The sequence below is a fragment of the Pristiophorus japonicus genome, chromosome 15, assembly GCF_044704955.1.
Source record: "Pristiophorus japonicus isolate sPriJap1 chromosome 15, sPriJap1.hap1, whole genome shotgun sequence".
In the NCBI taxonomy this organism is placed as follows: domain Eukaryota; kingdom Metazoa; phylum Chordata; class Chondrichthyes; family Pristiophoridae; genus Pristiophorus; species Pristiophorus japonicus.
Window position 1 is genome coordinate 50,563,209 of NC_091991.1, and position 22,960 is coordinate 50,586,168.

The 22,960-nt window shown below is 42.6% G+C and overlaps 1 protein-coding gene across 2 annotated transcripts; it reads left to right on the forward strand.

Moving 5' to 3' along the window:
• The first annotated feature begins 508 nt into the window (after positions 1–508).
• On the forward strand, positions 509–22,743 carry LOC139281471 (BH3-interacting domain death agonist-like). Of its 2 annotated transcripts, none has more exons than XM_070901640.1 (5): positions 509–820; positions 1,329–1,572; positions 9,695–9,831; positions 14,609–14,830; positions 21,918–22,743. In XM_070901640.1, exons 1-5 carry the CDS (start codon positions 524–526, stop codon positions 21,927–21,929), a joined length of 912 nt encoding a protein of 303 aa, XP_070757741.1. In that variant the 5' UTR covers positions 509–523; the 3' UTR covers positions 21,930–22,743. The 2 variants fall into 2 exon arrangements, with proteins under 2 accessions (XP_070757741.1, XP_070757742.1); XM_070901641.1 differs by lacking the exon at positions 509–820 and adding an exon at positions 838–971.
• Positions 22,744–22,960: the final 217 nt, after the last annotated feature.

A 22,960-nucleotide genomic window follows, 5' to 3' on the forward strand; every position in this document is an offset into this window, starting at 1 on the left:
TAAAAGATATCCTGAATTTAATGTCTAGTTCCGCCATTTCAGTTTAGATTAAGTAGCATTGTCCACGTGACTAGGGCCTTAAAAATGTGAATCACTCTTTCACCATCTAGCTTACTTTCAGGATCTTTATTTCTTACTATAGACACACACATATATTATATATATATATTAGCCTTCTGATGGAATACTTCGGAAACCGATTGGCCTGCCTCCTGGATAACAGCTTTCGGCTGAGTTTCAGGAGCAGCGCTGAAAAGAGACAAGACTTGGATGAGGTCTCAATCGTGGCTTTCAAAGGGGAGCTGGCGAACACTGCGGGGGAGGGGAGAGGGGATGGTGGGACTAGTTTAAGTGCTCTTGCAGAGGCCCGACAGGCCGAATGACCTCCCTCTGTGCTGTAACCATTCTGTGATGTCGAAGACCTGGACTTTGCAGTGCCGAGGTTTTGCTGCCTGTGTGAAGGGGAAGCGAGGACAAGTTGCAACACGTTCCGCCCCAGTGTTGCAGTCTTGCCCGGGGTCACATGACCGGCCCGGCCCCGGGGCCACATTCGAACCTTTGTTCCCGATACAGTTTGGCGCCAAAGCCGCGGACGCTGACACCTTGCAGCAAGATCCCAGCACAAGGGCAAAGATGTGTTGGTTTCCAACAGCTGCAGCCGCGCCGTGTTAAAGTGGATCAGGGGGCATGCTTTACCGTCGGTGCACGGTGTGAACAAGTTTCCTGTGCAGCGGAAAGGGGCGGGGAGAATTTTCTGCACTTCAGATTTCCCAGCAGCAGCGAGTCGGCGGGCCGTGGACATTGTACTCCGGCGATCAGGGTGAGTCACGGGAGCTCGCTGCCCGGTCGTATAGTCGCCTATTCGAGGACCAAATGAGCGAGCCCTTTTACTGGGCTTTAAACTTGCGGGAAGGCGCGGGCTGACAGTGGAAGGAATAGATTTTTGTTTCGGCCAACTTCAGCTGCACCAGGTTCAACTGAAGCAAGGGGATCATGCTGTAACTTCTGTGTATTGTCTGAATTAGAACAGCCGTAAAAGAACTTGCTTTGTTAATATTGGGAATGTTTTTTATATTTTTAGAAGAAACTTAAAACTATTTTGGCTTCCGGTCATTGCACTTCCTTATTATAAAAGAGCCAAGTTGTGCAGACCATGCATGAGTTTACTAATTTCTAATGTGTATATTACAATAACCATCATTAACTATACTGTCAATTTGTATCGTTTAGGCCAAAAAAATCTTAGCGCAGCTAAGGTGGACTTGTTGCGTCTAATTGGTTTTTATTATACCTAACAGTTCCCATGTTCCTTTATGTTTAAACTGCAGGGCGAAAGAAGGGAGGTTGTAGACATGTCCCTGAACGTTGATGCTTCGTTTGACAAACAAACGCAATATATTTTGTTGAGATTTCTTCAGGAAAAGAAAGTTGAAAATGGTACCTACAAGCAAGAAATGCAGAAACTTGAGAAAGAAGTTACAAAGGGATCCAGTTTTGATGACGATATTCAGACAGATGGGCATTGCTCTCAGGAATCTGTTTTTCCTACAACCTTTGATGATTTGGAAGAAGGTATTTTACTATAAGCCCACTGACTCCCACGGCTACCTTGATTACACTTCCTTCCACCCAGTTTCCTGTATAGACACTATTCTATTCTCCCAGTGTCTCTGTCGCAACTGTTCTGACGATGCCACCATCCACAGCAGTGCTTCTGATATGTCTTCCACTTTCCTCAACCCAGGATTCCACTCCACTGTGGTTGACCAGGTACTTGACTGTCTCATTTCACACACTTCTACTCTCACCCCTTCCCCTCCCTCCCAGAATCACAATAGGATTCCCATTGTTCAGAGTGGGGTGGATGGGTTGACTGCGCAGATGGCGGTTGGTGGATGTGGTGTGGTTGGCTTCGCGGGGGCGTGGCTCCGGGGTGGCCGGGGCTGGGGGCTCGACATCCGGGGGTGTTCGGCATTTGGGAAGGATTCTGATGGGACGGGGCGGGTTGGGTGGGTCCGGAGCCGGGGCGGGGGGCACGCTCTTGGAATGGGGGGTGGGTTGTTTGGGGCTGGGATTGGGGGAGACTTCTTCACTCGGGGAGTTGTTGGCCTGTGGGGTTCCCTGCCACGGAGAGTTGTTGATGCCAGTTCGTTGGATGTGTTCGGGACGGAGTTGGGATGTGGTCCTTGCGGCTGGGAGGTTGTGGGGGTGTGGAGGGGGGCGGGTGCTGGGGTGGGTGATCAGCCATGATCTTGTTGAATGGCGGTGCAGGCTCGAATGGCCTACTCCTACACCTATTTTCTATGTTTCTATGTCTTTACCTTTTACCCCACCAGCCTCCACATTCAAGGGAGCATCCTCCAGCGCGATGCCACCACCAAACTCATCATCCCCTCCCCTCTCCGCATTCTGAAAGGACCGTTCCCTCCGCGACACGCTGGTCCAGTCACCCGCTCCCCTCCCCACGGCACCTTCCCGTGCAAGCGCAGGAGATGCAACACCTGCCCTTTCACCTCCTCCCTTCCCGTCGTCCAGGATTGCAAATACGCCATCCAGGTGAAACACTGATCAACTTTTACTTCTTTCAATCTTGTATACTGTATTCGCTGCTCACTATGTGGTCTCCTCTACATTGGGGAGACCAAACACAGATAGAAACATGGAAACATAGAAAATAGGTGCAGGAATAGGCCATTCGGCCCTTCGAGCCTGCACCACCATTCAATACGATCCTGGCTGATCATTCCCTCAGTACCCCTTTCCTGCTTTCTCTCCATACCCCTTGATCCTTTATAGAATTGGGTGATCACATTGCTGAACGCCTCCCCTTCAGCCCACATGCGTGACCATGAGCTTCCGGTCGTTTACCATTTTAATTCTCCGTCCCACTCCCACTCTGACCTCTCTGTCCTCAGTCTCCTACACTAGGAGTACATAGGATATACAGCACAGAAACCAGTCCATGCCAGCGTTTATGTTCCACTCGAGCCTCCTCCCGTCTTTCCTCATCTACCTCTATCAGCATAACCCTCTATTCCCTTTTCCCTCATATGCTCATCTAGCCTCCCCTCAAATGCATCTATTCTATTCGCTTCAACTGCTCCCTGTGGTAGTAAGTTCCACATTCTCACCACTCTCTGGGTAAATAAGTTTCTTCTGAATTCCCTATTTGATTTCTTGGTAATTATCTTATATTGATGGCCTCTAGTTATGCTTTCTCCCCCCCCCCCCCCACAGTGGAAGCATTCTTTCTGTATCTACTCAATCAAAACCTTTCATAATTTTAAAGACCTCTATTAGGTCACCCCCTCAGCCTTTTTTCAAGAGAAGAGAGACCCAGCCTGTTCGTTCTTTCCTGATGGGCATACTCTCGCATTTCTGGTATCATAGAAAACAAAGACAGAAAATAGGTGCAGGAGTAGGCCATTCGGCCCTTCGAGCCTGCACTGCCATTCAATATGATCATGCAACTTCAGTACCCCATTCCTGCTTTCTCTCCATACCCCTTGATCCCTTTAGCCGTAAGGGCCACATCTAACTCCTTTTGAATATATTTAATGAACTGGCCTCAACAACTTTCTGTGGTAGAGAATTCCACAGGTTCACAATTCTCTGAATGAAGAAGTTTTTCCTCATCTCAGTCCTAAATGGCTTACCCCTTATCCTTAGACTGTGATCCCTGGTTCTGGACTTCCCCAACACTGGGAACATTCTTCCTGCATCTAACCTGTCCAATCCCGTCAGAATTTTATATGTTTCTATGAGATTCCCTCCCTCATTCTTCTAAATTCCAGTGAATATAAGCCCAGTCGATCCAGTCTTTTGTCATGTGTCAGTCCTGCCATCCTGGGAATCAGTCTAGTGAACCTTCACTGCACTCCCTCAATAGCAAGGATGCCTCTGATTAGGAGACCAAAACTGTACACAATATTCAAGGTGTGGCCTCACCAAGGCCCTGTACAACTGCAGTAAGACCTCACTGCTCCTATACTCAAATTCTCTCGCTATGAAGGCCAACATGCCATTTGCCACCTCCACCGCCTGCTGTACCAGCATGCCAACTTTCAATGACTGATGTACCATGATGCCCATGTCTCGTTGCACCTCCCCTTTTCCTAATCTGTCACCATTCAGATAATAATCTGCCTTCCTGTTTTTGCCACCAAAGTGGATAACCTCACATTTATCTACATTATACTGCATCTGTCCTGCATTTGCCCACTCACCTAACCTGTCCAAGTCACCCTGCAGCCTCTTAGCATCCTTCTCACAGCTCACACTGCCACCCAGCTTGGTGTCATCTGCAAACTTGGAGATATTACATTCAATTCCGTCATCTAAATCATTAATGTATATTGTAAGTAGCTGGGATCCCACCATTGAACCTTGCGGTACCCCACTAGTCACTGCCTGCCATTCTGAAAAGGACCTTGTAAATCTTCTCTGCACCCTCTCTCGTCTTTTTATAGTATGGCGACCAGAATTGTACACAGTACTCCTTTATGGTCTAACCAAGGTTCAATACAGGTTTAGCATAACTTCACTATTTTTCAATTCTATCCCTCTAGAAATAAACCCAAGTACTTGGTTTGCTTTTTTATGGCCTTGTTAAGGCAATTAATATTTTAATAGGGCAAGAATCATTAAGAACATCACTGAAAACGTGTGGAATTCTTTATTTCCTAATACCAGTCTTTTGTTCCAGAAAAGAGAATTGTGAGGAAAATAAATCAGATGAGTGTTTTTTAAAAAAAAAATTGAAGTCCATTGCACCAAATGGGAAATCTAACCACAATTTATCTGTAATATTAAATCTAGACTCAAATCGATGCAGTACTGTAAAGCTAAATACATCATGATGGTGGAGCACGAGCTTATCTTCAACCTGAAAAGCCATTTCCGTTTTCAATTTATCACATCACTTTAAAAAAATTTTGCAATAGTTCTTTATCTGATTTTTAATTTATCAATGTTTGTTTAATTTCAAGCAATGTACTTTTAAAAATTAGTTTGAAAGCAAGGAGGTGTAGGAGTATGTTTTCTCTTGTGAAGATATTGAGGCAATCTGACCAGTGAGATGGATGTACACATAACCTTAAACTGCAGCTTTTGTGGAGTTAAGCTTGATGACCTTTAGTCAGGCTGTATTTTAAGCAAAGCCCTCACTCAGATTAAAGGGGTGGAGGTGAGTCCACGGTATGATAGATTGCACATGGTCTACAGAGAGAGCAGGTTAGCTGGGCCAAATATTTTTGGCCGTTCCATGCTTTATTTGATTCATTTATTATATCCAAATTTTTCCCCTTTAACCTGACCCTCTTTCAGCCCCTCACCTGATCAATTTCAGTTCCCATTTCTACCCCAAATCACCATACAGTCTACCTTCAGTCTACACATTTCTCAACTGCGAACTCCATTCATCCTGAGTAAGCTGCAAATGGACCAAATGCTTTTTTACTTGATATTACTATTGAAGTAAAATTCCAATTTTTCAACAAATTTAATTTGAGAAGCATTTTTCCAAAAAAACCAAGTAAAAGTGTTTTAATATAGGCTGCTCAGATTCCGAACATCAAATTACTGATGTTTAGTTATTTTAATTAATGTATATACCACCTGAAATGCAAACCTGGCTTTCATGAGCACAGAAATTATATCTATACACATCACACAAGCACGAGTGGATTTCCCACAGAAATTCAGGACAAAACAAAATTCTCTTAATGCATTAGTGATGTGTTTATAGGATGGAGATCTGCAGCTTCGAGAGCTTAAGGAGCTCCATCTGGTGGCAGAAGGGGGTTGCCGAACATATTGGCCCAGAATTTGCAGCCGGATGCCTCTGACTGCAAAAATTTCTACGGAAGTACCCGTTGTTCCTGGAGTTTTGGAGATTTTGGTCCAGGGCCTCTATGCGAAGGCCTGCATAGGGGTCCATGTATCCCAGCAACTTGTGCGCTGCGTACGCATCACTGGGATCACGTGGGCCGGCCCAACCTATCAGAGTACACACAGCACTTAAGATTAAAAACATTTAAAAAAAATGGAATTTAATTAATTATTTAAAACACAAATTTGATTTATTTGAAAAATAAATTTACATGTTTTAAAGGATCTAAAAATAAACTTACCGTAATAGGATTTTAAATGTTTAAATTATTGAAAACATTTTATTCTGTGCTTTAAAAGTCTTGTGCTGATAAAAGCAGGCCTTATGCCTGTTTTTCAGTCGTAAGAATTTGAAGAACATTCACTGGGTAGGATTTGGGCAAATAGCCCAACTCTTTGCCCGCGGAGGCCTTTTAGTTTTGGAGGCATGTGATCTGTCCAGAGAATTCTTGATGGATCTTCCGGGTTTAGCCTTGCATGCCTAAACCCGGAACTTGAGGGGACCCCATGGGCACGTGTGCACCTCGTACCCACCCACGGGGGAGTGCAAATTCAGGCCAACTAAATTTACTGCTTTAATGATTAGCAGATCTCCTTTGGTGTAATTCAGTGAGTTGGAGAATACTGTTTTATAACATTAGTTGGGTACTGCCAACGAATGTGGCAGTGTTACAGGAACTAATTGTAGCACTTCTAGATATACATTTATATATGTACGCAGGATAAAAGTATGTCTCGTAGCCAAATTTAGTAGTCTAATCAATAATTTGGTACACATTATAGCTATGGGTTATAAGAGGATTATTTACAGCTTTAAAATCCCAAGTCTCAGCACTGATTAAATGTTAATTTGGATTCAAAAACTTTACCAATTATTTTATTTTCATTGAATACATTGATCTAGCTCTTTGACTAATTAAGATTTGTACCCGGAGAAGATGAGAGTCGTCATGCCATAATAAGAGAAAGCACCGGCTTCAAACTTCATTACTTCTTTTCTCGTTTCCATCTCCACTTTCCCCATGTCACACAAAGCTACTGTTCTAATGCAGCTCAACGGAAGCTTGAAGAACAGCACCACATGTTTCAATTAGACACTTTACAGCCTTCTGGACTCAACATTGAGTTCAACAATTTCAGATCATAACCATTGTTCCTATTTTTTTGGACAGCAGGTTCTGGTAAGGGTTCTGTTGTTGACATTTATAGCTCCTCCAGACCCCTCTTTACTTGTCCTATTACCAGTCCCTTTTGCCTTGCACCATCATCCCTTTTGCTATTTAATCACTCCTGCCTTCCACCCTATCATAGACCTTCCTGTTTGTTCTTTCCTTTCCTTCCCTCCCCTTTCCCTGCTTGAAACCTGTTACCTCTCTAACTTCATCTAGTTCTGATGAAAGGTCACTGACCTGAAATGTTAACTCAGTTTGTCTCTCTCCACAGATGCTGCCTGACCTGCTGAGTATTTCCAGCATTTTGTGTTTTTATTTCAGATTTCCAGTATTTTGCTTTTATACTATATATTTTACATTTAATTACTGTGATGACTGTAATATCCAAAGTTATATAGACATGGATCTGTTCTAGCACCACAAGTTTTGAAAAATATGCTGTAAATTAAAAATGAATCATCCCATTGGTAATTAAATGCACCGATTCCCTTCCCTTATTGTTTACTAGTTGCCAATGGTACTTGTTTCCGGGCTGGAGTTTAATTTTTGCAGGGCAGCAGTTCCATGGACAGTGGCTATCCTCTGGTACTTCGGCCAGTGCTTCCGTATATTCCCGATAACAGAAACGAAGTTTGCAGATAACAGACCGGCAGTATGTGACATGGCTTTTATTTAGAGAAAAAGATTACATCTTGATTTGTTTTAGGGCTAGGTTGTCTTGTGTCAAAATGATCTCTGGTGATTTGACTGGGGACGGATCACAGCTGAGCATGATGTTCTTACCCAGCATCCACAGATGAATACTTCACAATTGGATAATGAGCAGGAATCTTGGCTTTTAACTCAGATGCTTTCCCTTTTTAAAAAAAAAAAGACCTCTTAAAACAGATAAATTCCCAGGTTAGATAGTATTTATTCCAGAACATTGAGATAATACTGGGGAAGAGATTTGAGAAGCACTGATGATTATTATGAAGGTGTTAGTAAACACTGGGGAAGTATCAGTAGATTGGAAATGAGCTAAATGTAGTGCCCATATTTAGAAAACGTGACTAAATAGACATAGGCAGCCGCAGATTTATTTCTCTTTAGTTCAGTGTAAAATAATGGAATCCGGTATCAGAAGCATATTTAAGGATCATCTAAACAACAACCTAGTAAACCGCAGTTGGCACAACTTTAGAACACATATGCTCCTTGATCAACCATCTTAACTTCTTTGAAGAAGTGAAATCCAAGTGGACTGTGGTAAATTATTTGACATTATGTACTTAGACTTCCTAAAGGCATTTGATAAAGATACAGATGAATGGGTACTGGTTAAGCTCAAGGGTGTAGAGATTCGTGGTAAAACTTGGCAATGGCTAATAAATTGCTGAAGGATAGAATATGGCGGGTTAGAGTTAATGTCGGGGTGAGGGGAAGTACTGATGTAGTGTGCCAGAGTTCACTGATGGGGCCAGTACTGTTCCCAATTTACATCAGTGACTTGGACTCAGAAGCTCTCTGTTATTTGATCAATTTGCAGAAAACACCAAACTAGTAAGGGCAGTGGAATCAAAGGAGGAAGTTCAAAAATTGCAGAATGAGTGAAACAAAATGAGGGCGATTAGACAAATGTCAAATATTGCATCTAGGAAGAAAAATGGGTGACCTATATACTCTGTGAATAGCTAAGTTTGGAGTGGAAAGCGACAGAGTAAACTGTACACTTGACATGTCCAGTCAACACAGAGCAGGAATGAACAAAGCCGAATGAATGTTGTATTCTATAGTTTCGGCTGTGTAGTTCAAGTCAAGGGATCTAACTGTTCAATCAGATCACACCTTAGTGTTGCATCCATTTCTGGTTGCCAAGAAACAAGGAAGATATTAAAGCATTACAGGAAAGAGCCACGAGGCTGACCCTTTTACGGGTCATATTCGAGGAAAGGATGGAGAAATTTAGGCTTTTCACTCTTAAAAGGAGGTGTTTGAGAGGTGATCTTGTAGAGATAGAGATAATTAAGGGAATGCAAAAGGTTAATCCAGAATTCTACTTTAAAATAAACCGGGAGTAAGACACGGATTCAAACTAGTAAAAGATAAACATAAGATTAATGTCAGGAAGATCTTTGCGCAAAGTAATTCTGGACCGAGTAGTACAGGTATAGCGTCCCGAATGCGGAACTCTGAAAACCGGACATTTTGCACGTAGCTGATGGAGTTGTCCAGAATTCGGAATTATTGTCCGAAAACCGGACATTTTTGAGACAAAACCCAAAATCCGACACTGATTCGGTCGAGGATTCCGGATTTCAGACTATTGATTTTCTTTTCTGAAATCCGGAAACCCCCCTACTTGTAGTGACAAAATTCCTGAAACCATTTAACTCACAATTTGATGAAGCAATGGGGGGAGTGCAGGGTTGTTCTAGATGGGTGAATTAAGATGGGTCAAATGGCTTTCTTCATCCGTAATTGTCTTGTCATCTCAACCGTGACATTTTCTTATTGAAAATAAGTGTTCTAAAAACCTGTGTGAAGATATCATAAATGTGACAACTGATTTGACTAAAAAATATATCTTTTTTTGATATTCAGATGTTCGTAGCTGAGTTTAAAAACAAAATTCCATGTCACTTTATTTTCAGGAAATCCAGCTGCTGAAGAATTGTACAGAGAAATAGGTGCACATTTAGCTCAGCTGGGAGACAGGCTGGATCAAAGTATAAATCGTGCCTTGGTTGACGAATTTATCGTTGAGAATGAAAGGATTCAATCCCAAGCGGTGAGATGCCATAATCTATTTACTCAGTTTTTAGAAAAGTACAGATGCTACAAGAACACTGTTTCAAGAACACTGGGATAGTGATTCTTTCCTTTGGCTCTCTACTTCTCAGAACACTTCTGCAACTGTCGACTTGTTTAACCAATCCTTTGCCTCTATTTTCAATATTCTTGTTCCCAATAAAACCATCACAGTAATTCCCCCAGTACAGCCCCCAACTTCACACTCTTGAGTCTGAAAAGTGTAAACTTGAGTATACCAACACACACCTGGTTTAGCCATTTGTTACCAGATCTGACTTGACCACATCAAGCGTTACCTTGCTTTGTCTTCCTGTGTTATAACTGTCCACTAATCCAAGATCATCTTGGAGGACAAGGACAACCCTGAGCTCTTTTTCTTTCTACAATCAGCCCTTTCTCCTGCCCCCTTCGCCCTCCCCTCAAATGCAAAAAGTGTAATGAACCCATGGATCATCCGTGAAGCTTCCTCTGCTGCATACTCCCCTTACCTTTGCTTCAAGTTCCTCACCTTCTCTAATCCCAAGTCCTCATCTCTCTGCAGTTTCTCCCCTATCTTCCCCTTCTCTGCCCTCTATTAGCTCATCTTGTCCATGAGTGATATAAAAATGAGGGTGCAAATTTTAAATTTGCTGAGTTGGGGGATGCATTGCCAATTCAAGTCAGTGAGGATGGGTGAGTTGGATAGGATACAAGCAGCAGAGCTTTGGCCAAAGCTCTATCCTATGTCCACCACCCACTCTAGCCCTATATTTTCCCCCATTCCCCCTCCCCATACAAATCTTCTGTTGCTCTGACTGCGGCCTCTGTGCATGTGCCTAGTCACCTCACCATTTGCAGCATAGTCGTCAGGTGATTTGATCCTACTCTCACTTGATTTCCCTACCTAAACATTTCTACTCTTGCTCTGTCTGTTGATTCAGTGTCTTGCCCATAGTCCAAATGTGGATTTTAATTTACATGTAGTTTGAAGTATGTTTTCAGCAGAGTCTAGCAACAGATTATAGGAACAAGAAGATGGGTAGGAAAGCATTGGCGGATAAAAATATGAAGAAAACTATGTAGATCTTGAATGACAATGTGAATATGATAAAACCAAACAATTTAAGTTTCAAAGGTATGTCTCATCATGAAAATGAGCAAAAATAGATTCATAAACAATTTATTTAATTAATGCTACGAGTGAAGTAATCTGGCAGCATCTTTACATTTAAAGGCAGAAATGTGGCTATAATTTGCAACATTGGTGGGAGATATCAGTCCTGTGTTTTCTCTATTCCTTCTAACTAACTGAAAATGTTACTCATAAACATAGTTTTAGCTGCAAAGGATATAATATGCTCTTAAATTAAAAGCGCATTCTGAGTCACTACTTGCCTTGTCTAAATGCAGGAGGCACCAGTTTAGTTTTGACTAATCAGAATTTCAGTGTGAAACCACCAGCTGTGTGCTTTCCCTTTTTTGCAGAGCACAAACAGCAGATGGTTTTACAAAGAAGTGGCATCCTAATCTCATATGAAAGTTTCAAATGATTTAGTACCTGAAAACAGTATAATGCGAAAATGCAACAGCATCAGGTGAGGGCAGATGTGCGATCAAACGTGGAAATACAAAAGTTGCTGTCCGAAATGCGCCGCTCTGCTCTGTCGTTAGCTTCGCAAAAATGGCATCTCTCTGCCTGGGTCACCATTGAAATATATTGAGCGGAATGAAGTTGTTGTACTTGCATGGTAGATACAAACTAAATTTACCACAGAAATTTAGCGCTGGTATGAAGTGACGCAGGAGCCGATCTTTGGACCTATTTACGGTTCATGCATATTTAATTAAGCCTGCATTAGCTGTCACAGTTTTCATGGTGTGCTAACTGTTAATTACTGCCAATGAACATCTGGCATCGAATTGTAACTATTATTAGTATGGAGTCTCATTCCATCAGGTTTTAATTATTCTTGGATATTTAAAAAATGTGAAATTTAATTTTTCTTTTTCTCTTTGTACTTGATTTGACATTGAATTCACCCACTCTAATTTATACTTTTTAATCCTTGTACTGTTTATTTCACAATCCTTTAATCTGATTGGTTAAGGAGGTACACAGTTGCTTGCCCTGTTTCCCTCACTGCAACGTTATTAGCTCTTGCGCCACAAAATAACGTTGGTGGAACGGACAAGGGCAAGTCTACCTAATGGCAGACGTTGTTAGATTCAGTCCTACAGCAGATTATGACCCAGTGTGCTCTTTTATACTCGTGTGATTTAAAATGTAAAACTGCATTTGTATATACTGGAAAATTAAGGTATGTTTGTGAAAAGCAGACTTAAGCAATCAACATTATTAGAGAACCAAGTTAAAATAATCATTTCGCCCCCAGAGGCTGCGTTATGGTTCATTTTCCCCCTTTGCTTTCTGTAAAATCAAATAAAATTACAGTCATATAAATATGAATAGCAGCGAACCTGGAGACTGGGAGAAATTTAGAACTCCGCAGAGGAGGACAAAGGGTTTGATTAGGGCAGGGAAAATGGAGTACGAGCAGAAGCTTGCAGGGAACATTAAGACGGATTGCAAAAGTTTCTATAGATATGTAAAGAGAAAAAGGTTAGTAAAGACAAACGTAGGTCCCCTGCAGTCAGAATCAGAGGAAGTCATAACGGGGAACAAAGAAATGGCGGATCAATTGAACAAGTACTTTGGTTCAGTATTCACTAAGGAGGACACTAACAACCTTCCGGATATAAAAGGGGTCAGAGGGTCTAGTAAGGGGGAGGAACTGAGGGAAATCCTTATTAGTCGGGAAATTGATGGGATTGAAGGCCGATAAATCCCCAGGGCCTGATGGACTGCATCCCAGAGTACTTAAGGAGGTGGCCTTGGAAATAGCGGATGCATTGACAATCATTTTCCAACATTCCATTGACTCTGGATCAGTTCCTATCGAGTGGAGGGTAGCCAATGTAACCCCACCTTTTTTTTTAAAAAAGGAGGGAGAGAGAAAACAAGGAATTATAGACCAGTCAGCCTGACATCGGTAGTGGGTAAAACGATGGAATCAATTATTAAGGATGTCATAGCAGCGCATTTGGAAAGAGGTGACATGATAGGTCCAAGTCAGCATGGATTTGTGAAAGGGAAATCATGCTTGACAAACCACCTGGAATTTTTTGAGGATGTTTCCAGTAGAGTGGACAAGGGAGAACCAGTTGATGTGGTATATTTGGACTTTCAGAAGGCTTTCGACAAGGTCCCACACAAGAGATTAGTGTGCAAAGTTAAAGCACATGGGATTGGGGGTAGTGTGCTGACATGGATTGAGAACTGGTTGGCAGACAGGAAGCAAAGAGTAGGAGTAAATGGGTACTTTTCAGAATGGCAGGCGGTGACTAGTGGGGTACCGCAAGGTTCTGTGCTGGGGCCCCAGCTGTTTACATTGTACATTAATGATTTGGACGAGGGGATTAAATGTAGTCTCTCCAAATTTGTGGGTGGCAGCGTGAGCTGTGAGGAGGATGCTATGAGGCTGCAGAACGATTTGGATAGGTTAGGCGAGTGGGCAAATGCATGGCAGATGAAGTATAATGTGGATAAATGTGAGGTTGTTCACTTTGGTGGTAAAAACAGAGAGACAGACTATTATCTGAATGGTGACAGATTAGGAAAAGGGGAGGTGCAACGAGACCTGGGTGTCATGGTACATCAGTCATTGAAGGTTGGCATGCAGGTACAGCAGGCAGTTAAGAAAGCAAATGGCATGTTGGCCTTCATAGCGAGGGGATTTGAGTACAGGGGCAGGGAGGTGTTGCTGCAGTTGTACAGGGCCTTGGTGAGGCCACACCTGGAGTATTGTGTACAGTTTTGGTCTCCTAACCTGAGGAAGGACATTCTTGCTATTGAGGGAGTGCAGCGAAGGTTCACCAGACTGATTCCCGTGATGGCGAGACTGACCTATCAAGAAAGACTGGATCAACTGGGCTTGTATTCACTGGAGTTCAGAAGAATGAGAGGGGACCTCATAGAAACATTTAAAATTCTGATGGGTTTAGACAGGTTAGATGCAGGAAGAATGTTCCCAATGTTGGGGAAGTCCAGAACCAGGGGTCACAGTCTAAGGATAAGGGGTAAGCCATTTAGGACCGAGATGAGGAGGAATTTCGTCACCCAGAGAGTGGTGAACCTGTGGAATTCTCTACCACAGAAAGTTGTTGAGGCCAATTCACTAAATATATTCAAAAAGGAGTTAGATGAAGTCCTTACTACTAGGGGGATCAAGGGGTATGGCGAGAAAGCAGGAATGGAGTACTGAAGTTGCATGTTCAGCCATGAACTCATTGAATGGCGGTACAGGCTAGAAGGGCCGAATGGCCTACTCCTGCACCTATTTTCTATGTTTCTATGAATGAAATGAAAAAAGCACAAGAGCTGCTCTCTAATTTGACATTTTCAATCGTGATCTGGTGAGATAATGATTCAAAATAGCAAACTGAAACCGCCTGAAGAAACCAAGTTTAAGCAATACTGGAGATGCTGTGTTTTATCCTTTTGTTTTGATGAGATTTACTCTTCAGTTCAACCTGTGTTGGGTGCAGAGAGCAGTTCCAATTTCATTTTAGTAATTTATTGTTTAACACAGATTGTTGGTTTACATTTTTATAAATCTAGCCTATAAAACTGGTATTCACTAACTGCATGTAAATCTAGTCAGAATAATTGTTATCTAAATTTGATTTATCTTTGTGTTTCTTTTTAATAAAATCAGGACGGAACAACTATTATGTCTTCCATTATTACCCGATTGACCAATCAGAGAATTGCTGTTAATCGAGATATGCCCCAGGAGAAAGTCATCCTGCTACTGGCACTGATGCTGTGCAAAAAGACCGTATTAGAGCGACCTCAATTGCTTCCACGCATCTTCAGAACCACTGTACAGTACATAAGCAGTCAGCTCCAAAATTACATTCATCAAATAGGAGGATGGGTAGGTTTCCTACTTTAAAAAAAAAACATTATGGTATCTAAGCTACAGCATGGATGGGTGAGGCAGTAAAATGGATATCACAAAACTGTTTTAAAATGTGTTTTATTTTACTGAATTTGTTTTTTAAAAAAAAGCTGCATACTTTTTAAGCACGTCATGCACCTTTGTGTAGGCTGCAATATAATGCAAGAGTGAAGGACCAAAGGGGCCAAAAATGCATTCTGATTCTGGCAGCTACACTAGATTATCCAGTTTGAAATTGGGTGCCAGAGCATTTTTAGCTGGGGTGTTTGGGGAAGAGAGAAGGAGGACTATTGTTTGGTGCTGCTTAAATTTGTTTTATGCAAAGTCAAACTAATAAACTGCCTGTGATGGCATTTGTGACTGGGCTGGCTGTCCTGTCAGTGCAAAATGGATGTAGATGGGGTTGAGGCGGCTTGGAGCATAGATAAACCAATGTAGACAACTGAGTAGCAGAGCAGTCACAGCAGCTGAATTGGTGTAGTTCAGTAGAGTAGCTTAATCCTGATGATAGAGGAATCCAGAAGTTAAATTTGACCAAACCCAGCCACTGAAAAAAAGAATAAAAACAGAACCATCAAGTTTGGGGGATGGGCAATGCAGCGTGCTCTGTTCTTATAGTTAAAGGGCACAGTGATAAGTTACATAAGAAATATGAGCAGGAGTAGGTCATACGGCCCCTCGAGCCTGCTCCGCCATTTGATACGATCGTGGCTGATCCGATCATGGACTCGGGTCCACTTCCCTGCCTGCTCTCCATAACCCCTTATTCCCTTTATTGTTTGAATAAATTTAAGACAGAAATAGAGAGTTTCTTAATGTCCCAGCTTCCACAGCTCTGAGGCAGCGAATTCCACAAGTCCAAAACCCTCAGAAGAAATTTCTCATCTCAGTTTTAAATGGGCGGCCCCTTATTCTAAAGGTTATGCCCTCTAGTTCTAGTCTCCCCTATCAGTAGAAACATCCTCTCTGCATCCACCTTGTCAAGCCCCCTTATAATCTCATACGTTTCGATAAGATCACCTCTCATTCTTCTGAACTCCAGTGAGTAGAGGCCCAACCTACTCAATCTTTCCTCATAAGTCAACCCCCTCAACTCTGGAATCAACCTAGTGAACCTTCTCTGAACTGCCTCCAAAGCAAGTATATCCTTTCTTAAATATGGAAACCAAAACTGCAGGCAGTATTCCAGGTGTGGCCTCACCAATACCCTATACAACTGTAGCAAGACTTCCCTGCTTTTATACTCCATCTCCTTTGCAATAAAGGCCAAGATTCCATTGGCCTTCCAGATCACTTGCTGTACCTGCATACTATCCTTTTGTGTTTCATGCACAAGTACCTCCAGATCCTGCTGTACTGCAGCACTTTGCAATCTTTCTCCATTTAAATAACTTGCTCTTTGATTTTTCCTGCCAAAGTGCATGACCTCACACTTTCCAACATTATACTCCATCTGCCAAATTTTTGCCCACTCACTTAGCTTGTCTATGTCCTTTTGCAGATTTTGTTCTTCACACGTTGCTTTTCCTCCCATCTTTGTATCGTCGGCAAACTTGGCTACGTTACACTCAGCCCCTTCCTGCAAGTCATTAATATAGATTGTAAATAGTTGTGGTCCCAGCACTGATCCCTGCGGCACCCCACTGGTTACTGATTGCCAACCCGAGAATGAACCATTTATCCCTACTCTGTTTACTGTTAGTTAGCCAATCCTCTATCCATGCTAATATATTACCCCCAATCCTGTGAACTTTTATATGACACCTTGTCAAATGCTTTCTGGAAGTCCAAATACACTACATCCACTGGTTCCCCTTTATCTACCCTGTTCGTTACATCCTCAAAGATTTCTAGCACATTTGTCAAAACATGACTTCCCCTTCATAAATCCATGCTGACTCTGCCTGACCGAATTTTGCTTTTCCAAATGTCCTGCTACAACTTCTTTAATGATGGACTCCCAACATTTTCCCAACCACAGATGTTAGGCTAACTGGTTATAGTTTCCTGCTTTTTGTCTGCCTCCTTTTTTAAATAGGGGTGTTACATTTTTCCAATCTGCTGGGACCACCCCAGAATCCAGGGAATTTTGGTAAATTACAACCAATGCATCCATTATCCCTGCCGCTACTTCTCAAGACCCAAGAATGCAAGTCATCAGGTCCAGGGGATTTACCCGTCTTTAGTCCCATTATCTTACTGAGTTCCACCTCCTTAGTGATTGTGTTTGTGTTAAGTTCTTCCCTCCCTATAGCCCCTTAACTAATATTCCAACAGAGGATAATGTCCTCTACCGTAAAGACTGATACAAAATATTTCTTCAGAGTTTCTGCCATCTCCATGTTCCCCATTACTAATTCCCCAGTCTCATCCTCTAAAGGACCAACATTTATTTTAGCCACTCTTTTCCTTTTTTATATACCTACAGAAACTCTTGCTATGTTTTTATATTTCGTGCTAGTTTACTTTCATAGTCTATCTTCCCCAAAGCATTTTTTTTTGGCATACTTGAAGAGTTACGCCTGATTTTTTTTGGGGGGGAGGGGGCCAGTACACCAATACACCCCCAAAAAATTCTAAGTTTCCCCATTGGATTTCTTCATTTTGGCCTGACATAACCTGACCTTTAGTTTTGGGGGTGGAGCCTTGATCTGTGCCAGAAAGATCGGGCTGCCATGATAACCAGGGACACAATGCATGCTGAGGCTGCAAAGTGAAGCATACAGCCAGCTCCCAACACACTAAAAGAATTGAAAAACACACAACTTACCTCCAACTCTGCCGGAAGGGCTTGCTGGTCCGGTACTATTCTCTGTCTCTACTGGTTCGATTCTCCGATCTTGATCTATCTGGCCGAAGGGCTTGCCGGTGCGCTCTCCCGCCCCTAGCCCTGGCCGAGTGGTCTCCCAGTCTGCTCTCCTGCCCCTCGGCAAGGCCGAGTCGTCTCCCGGTCCACTCCCCCGCCCCCTAGTCCAGGCCCAAGGACTTGCCGGTGCGCTCTCCTGCCCCCTAGCCCTAGCCGAAGGGCTTGCCAATGTGCACTCCCCAGACCCTAAGCCCAGGCTGACTGGCCTCCCTGTCCACTCCTCCGCCCCTAACCCAGGCCAATTGGCCTCCCGGTCCACTCCCCCACCCCATCCCAGGCTGAATGGTCTCCTCCCTCCCAGACCCAGCACCTAACTACACCCAAAAGGCTCCCACCCCCCACCCACTCTCTTACCTTTCTTGCTGCTGCTGTCCGGGCATCTGCTGCACTTACCTGTGCCAATTTCCTTACCTGCGCCGATTTATTTGAACTCTCCAGAAGATTTTCTGCAGAGGCCACACACGCTGGCCTAAACAGAACTGGAGTAACTCTCAGCTGGCCAAACTTCCATAAATGACCAGAATTGGCACAGGTGGCTGGTTACACCCCCTTTGGCTAAAAAAAGTGACCTAAAAAAATCGTAACTAGTGCAAATTGATTGGGGAAACTCTGGTTTTTCAACTTAGGCCAAAAGTGCAGCCTGCTCCAAAAATACAGCGCAAATCACTGGGGGAAAATTGAGCCCATTATCTACTGTACTTTTTCTATTTGTACTCAAGTTCTCAGGAGCCTTTGTGCCAAATGTCTGCTGTTTCCTGTAGCATCAACTTGCACAGTAGCCGGAAGTGCATGTACTTTTGCTTAGGTAGATAATCAGTGCATGCATAGGCTCCTATTCCCAAAGGGAAGGTTACAATGGCAGACCCAGAGGCATACTGCAATGTTCACCATCATTCTCACAGGTTTAGAATAACAGCTCCACTTCAGCTAGGCATTGGGCTTTATGCCATTTGCCTGCAGAATCATGCTTCCACATTAGGTTTATATTCCCTTTTTCAATTTAAGTAGTTGTCAAAGAACTTGCTTTTAGATAGCCTCTTTCATAGCCAAAGCAATGAAGTACTTTAAGTGTAGTCACAGTTGTCGGGAAACTGCAGCTAATTTGCACACAGCAAGGTCTTACAAATGAGAAATGACCACCAAATAATGGTTTAGTGGTATTGGTTGAAGGATGCAAATGTAGGCCAGGAAACCAGAATTCCCCAACTCCTCTTCGTGTAGTGTCTTTGCATCTTTTACGGACATCCTGAAAGCAGACAGGACTTCCGTTTAATGTTTCATCTGAAAGATGGCACCCCTGACAGGGCAGCACTGCACTGAAGTGGTAGCTCAGATTGTGCTCCTCTCTGGAATGGAGCTTGAACCCACAACCGTTTGTCTCTGGCTGACAATCAGTTGAAATAACTTGAGCTTTAAAAAAAAAAACTTGCAAGGAATTTATATCCCCCTATTCTACCACTATATAATTGTCCTCATTCCATAAAATTTTCACCGACTGACAACTTGCCTAGGTCATCTCCCTGCACTTGTTGACAGTTGCACATGGTACTATGAATAACTGAGCTGAGCCTAGAAAATTGCTTCTTAGCCAATTAGTTTTCTGACTAAATTTTCCCTAGTTCCTAACCATTCAGATCTGATTCATCTCCCCAAACAGCTGTTGAGATATATTTCTATTTTATGCCACCCAAGCCCTTCCTTTCTATGCATAAAGTATTAGATTCCTACCCAGATGCATATAAGTTACACTTAGCATTCAATTGTTATAGAAAATGGTGTAATGAGGGGATTAATTAGCAATCTCGTTGTGAGAGACCCCTTGGGGAAGAGTGACCATAATATGGTGGAATTCTGCATTAGGATGGAGAATGAAACAGTTAATTCAGAGACCATGGTCCAGAACTTAAAGAAAGGTAACTTTGAAGGTATGAGGCGTGAATTGGCTAGGATAGATTGGCGAATGATACTGAAGGGGTTGACTGTGGATGGGCAATGGCAGACATTTAGAGACCGCATGGATGAACTACAACAATTGTACATTCCTGTCTGGTGTAAAAATAAAAAAGGGAAGGTGGCTCAACCGTGGCTATCAAGGGAAATCAGGGACAGTATTAAAGCCAAGGAAGTGGCATACAAATTGGCCAGAAATAGCAGCGAACCCAGGGACTGGGAGAAATTTAGAACTCAGCAGAGGAGGACAAAGGGTTTGATTAGGGCAGGGAAAATGGAGTACGAGAAGAAGCTTGCAGGGAACATTAAGACGGATTGCAAAAGTTTCTATAGATATGTAAAGAGAAAAAGGTTAGTCAAGACAAACGTAGGTCCCCTGCAGTCAGAATCAGGGGAAGTCATAACGGGGAACAAAGAAATGGCGGACCAATTGAACAAGTACTTTGGTTCGGTATTCACTGAGGAGGACACAAACAACCTCCCGGATATAAAAGGGGTCGGAGGGTCTAGTAAGGAGGAGGAACTGAGGGAAATCCTTATTAGTTGGGAAATTGTGTTGGGGAAATTGATGGGATAGAAGGCCGATAAATCCCCAGGGCCTGATGGACTGCATCCCAGAGTACTTAAGGAGGTGGCCTTGGAAATAGTGGATGCATTGAGTCATTTTCCAACATTCCATTGACGCTGGATCAGTTCCTATGGAGTGGAGGGTAGCCAATGTGACCCCACTTTTTAAAAAAAGGAGGGAGAGATAACAGGAAATTATAGACCGGTCAGCCTGACATCGGTAGTGGGTAAAATGATGGAATCAATTATTAAGGATGTCATAGCAGTGCATTTGGAAAGAGGTGATATGATAGGTCCAAGTCAGCATGGATTTGTGAAAGGGAAATCATGCTTGACAAATCTTCTGGAATTTTGAGGATGTTTCCAGTAAAGTGGACAAGGGAGAACCAGTTGATGTGGTATATTTGGACTTTCAGAAGGCGTTCGACAAGGTCCCACACAAGAGATTAATGTGCAAAGTTAAAGCACATGGGATTGGAGGTAGTGTGCTAACATGGATTGAGAACTGGTTGTCAGACAGGAAGCAAAGAGTAGGAGTAAATGGGGACTTTTCAGAATGGCAGGCAGTGACTAGTGGGGTACCACAAGGTTCTGTGCTGGGGCCCCAGCTGTTTACACTGTACATTAATGATTTAGACGAGGGGATTAAATGTAGTATCTCCAAATTTGCGGATGACACTAAGTTGGGTGGCAGTGTGAGCTTCGAGGAGGATGCTATGAGGCTGCAGAGCGACTTGGATAGGTTAGGTGAGTGGGCAAATGCATGGCAGATGAAGTATAATGTGGATAAATGTGAGGTTATCCACTTTGGTGGTAAAAACAGAGACAGACTATTATCTGAATGGTGACAGATTAGGAAAAGGGGAGGTGCAACGAGACCTGGGTGTCATGGTACATCAGTCATTGAAGGTTGGCATGCAGGTACAGCAGGCGGTTAAGAAAGCAAATGGCATGTTGGCCTTCATAGCGAGGGGACTTGAGTACAGGGGCAGGGAGGTGTTGCTACAGTTGTACAGGGCCTTGGTGAGGCCACACCTGGAGTATTGTGTACAGTTTTGGTCTCCTAACTTGAGGAAGGACATTCTTGCTATTGAGGGAGTGCAGCGAAGGTTCACCAGACTGATTCCCGGGATGGCGGGACTGACCTATCAAGCAAGACTGGATCAACTGGGCTTGTATTCACTGGAGTTCAGAATAATGAGAGGGGACCTCATAGAAACGTTTTAAATTCTGATGGGTTTAGACAGGTTAGATGCAGGAAGAATGTTCCCAATGTTGGGGAAGTCCAGGAGAAACTTCTTCACCCAGAGAGTGGTGAACCTGTGGAATTCTCTACCACAGAAAGTTGTTGAGGCCAATTCACTAAATATATTCAAAAAGGAGTTAGATGAAGTCCTTACTACTAGGGGAATCAAGGGGTATGGTGAGAAAGCAGGAATGGGGTACTGAGGTTGCATGTTCAGCCATGAACTCATTGAATGGCGGTGCAAGCTAGAAGGGCCGATTTTCTATGTTTCTATGGTGACAGAATTTTCTAATCAATGCTATAGCTGAAGTGTTTGGATTGTAGATAACTACTATTAACTATTTTATGTTAAAATAAATCTCCTTGGTAGCTGTTCATACTGTTGCAGCATTATAATTGTCTTAAAGCCTAATCAGTGTTTCTTTCCTTCACAGCGAAACATATAATAGCTACAAGCAAGCAACAGAATTACCTTTAATTCTACTTTGTTTACCTCATTTGATTTTTAGTGTTGTAAACCTTGGTTACACAGCAGCAGTATCCCTTAGTTTTTTGAGCTTTTACAAATTCATTTGCTTTAAATATATGAAATTAAATAACTGAAATCTGAGGTAAGTACCAGCAGCCTAGCTGAAAATTGAACAGATTTAAAAACATTAGATACAAGCTTGATTGGTCACTGAAAAGGATGCTCTTGGGTGCAAGTGACGGCTGTTTGCTTTTAAGTGTATTCCTGTTTCTAAATTCATGCCATTGTTAAATGGTTACTTTTTTGTAGCATCTTACAGGATATATTACTAGTGGGAATCAATGTTGTCCCCATAAAAACTGAATTGTGAACAAGGAAATGTTAATGAGTTCACAGTGTAGTTTTTGAATTTATAGTTTACATGTTATGAGATAAGAAAAGGACACGTTTATTTGAAACACCTAAAGCCCAGATTGCAGACAACCCAGCAGTTTCTCTGGAATAAGAAAACAGAAAATGCTGGAAATCTCAGCAGGTTAGGCAGCATCTGTGGAGAGAAACCATTAACATGGAATGTGTAATTAGAACCGCCCAGTGACTTTGCAAAGTGTAATTTGAGGCATTTTAACTGCCAACTCTCGACAGGACAGGGTTCACTCTCACAGGTTAAGACCTTCTCGTACTGCGGATGGGCAGAAGGACACAAATGTTTGTCAGATAATCACTCCCTTAAGATAAACCAAATGGTGTAAGAGTGCCTTGTGACTTTTATAATAAATGTATACACATTACTTTGTGGTCTGGTACTTTTGCATTGTTAAAATCAGCACAAAACATTTACTACATAGATGGCAAAATAAGAAAAGTAGTAATTTAATGTCCTTAAGGGAACATGTGCAGAATTTAATTTTCCTCAATTAACAATCCTACTGTCTTAAAAAAAGATAACACATTGATGTATCACCTTCAAGACATCCCAAAGTGCTTTACAGCCAATGAAATACCTTT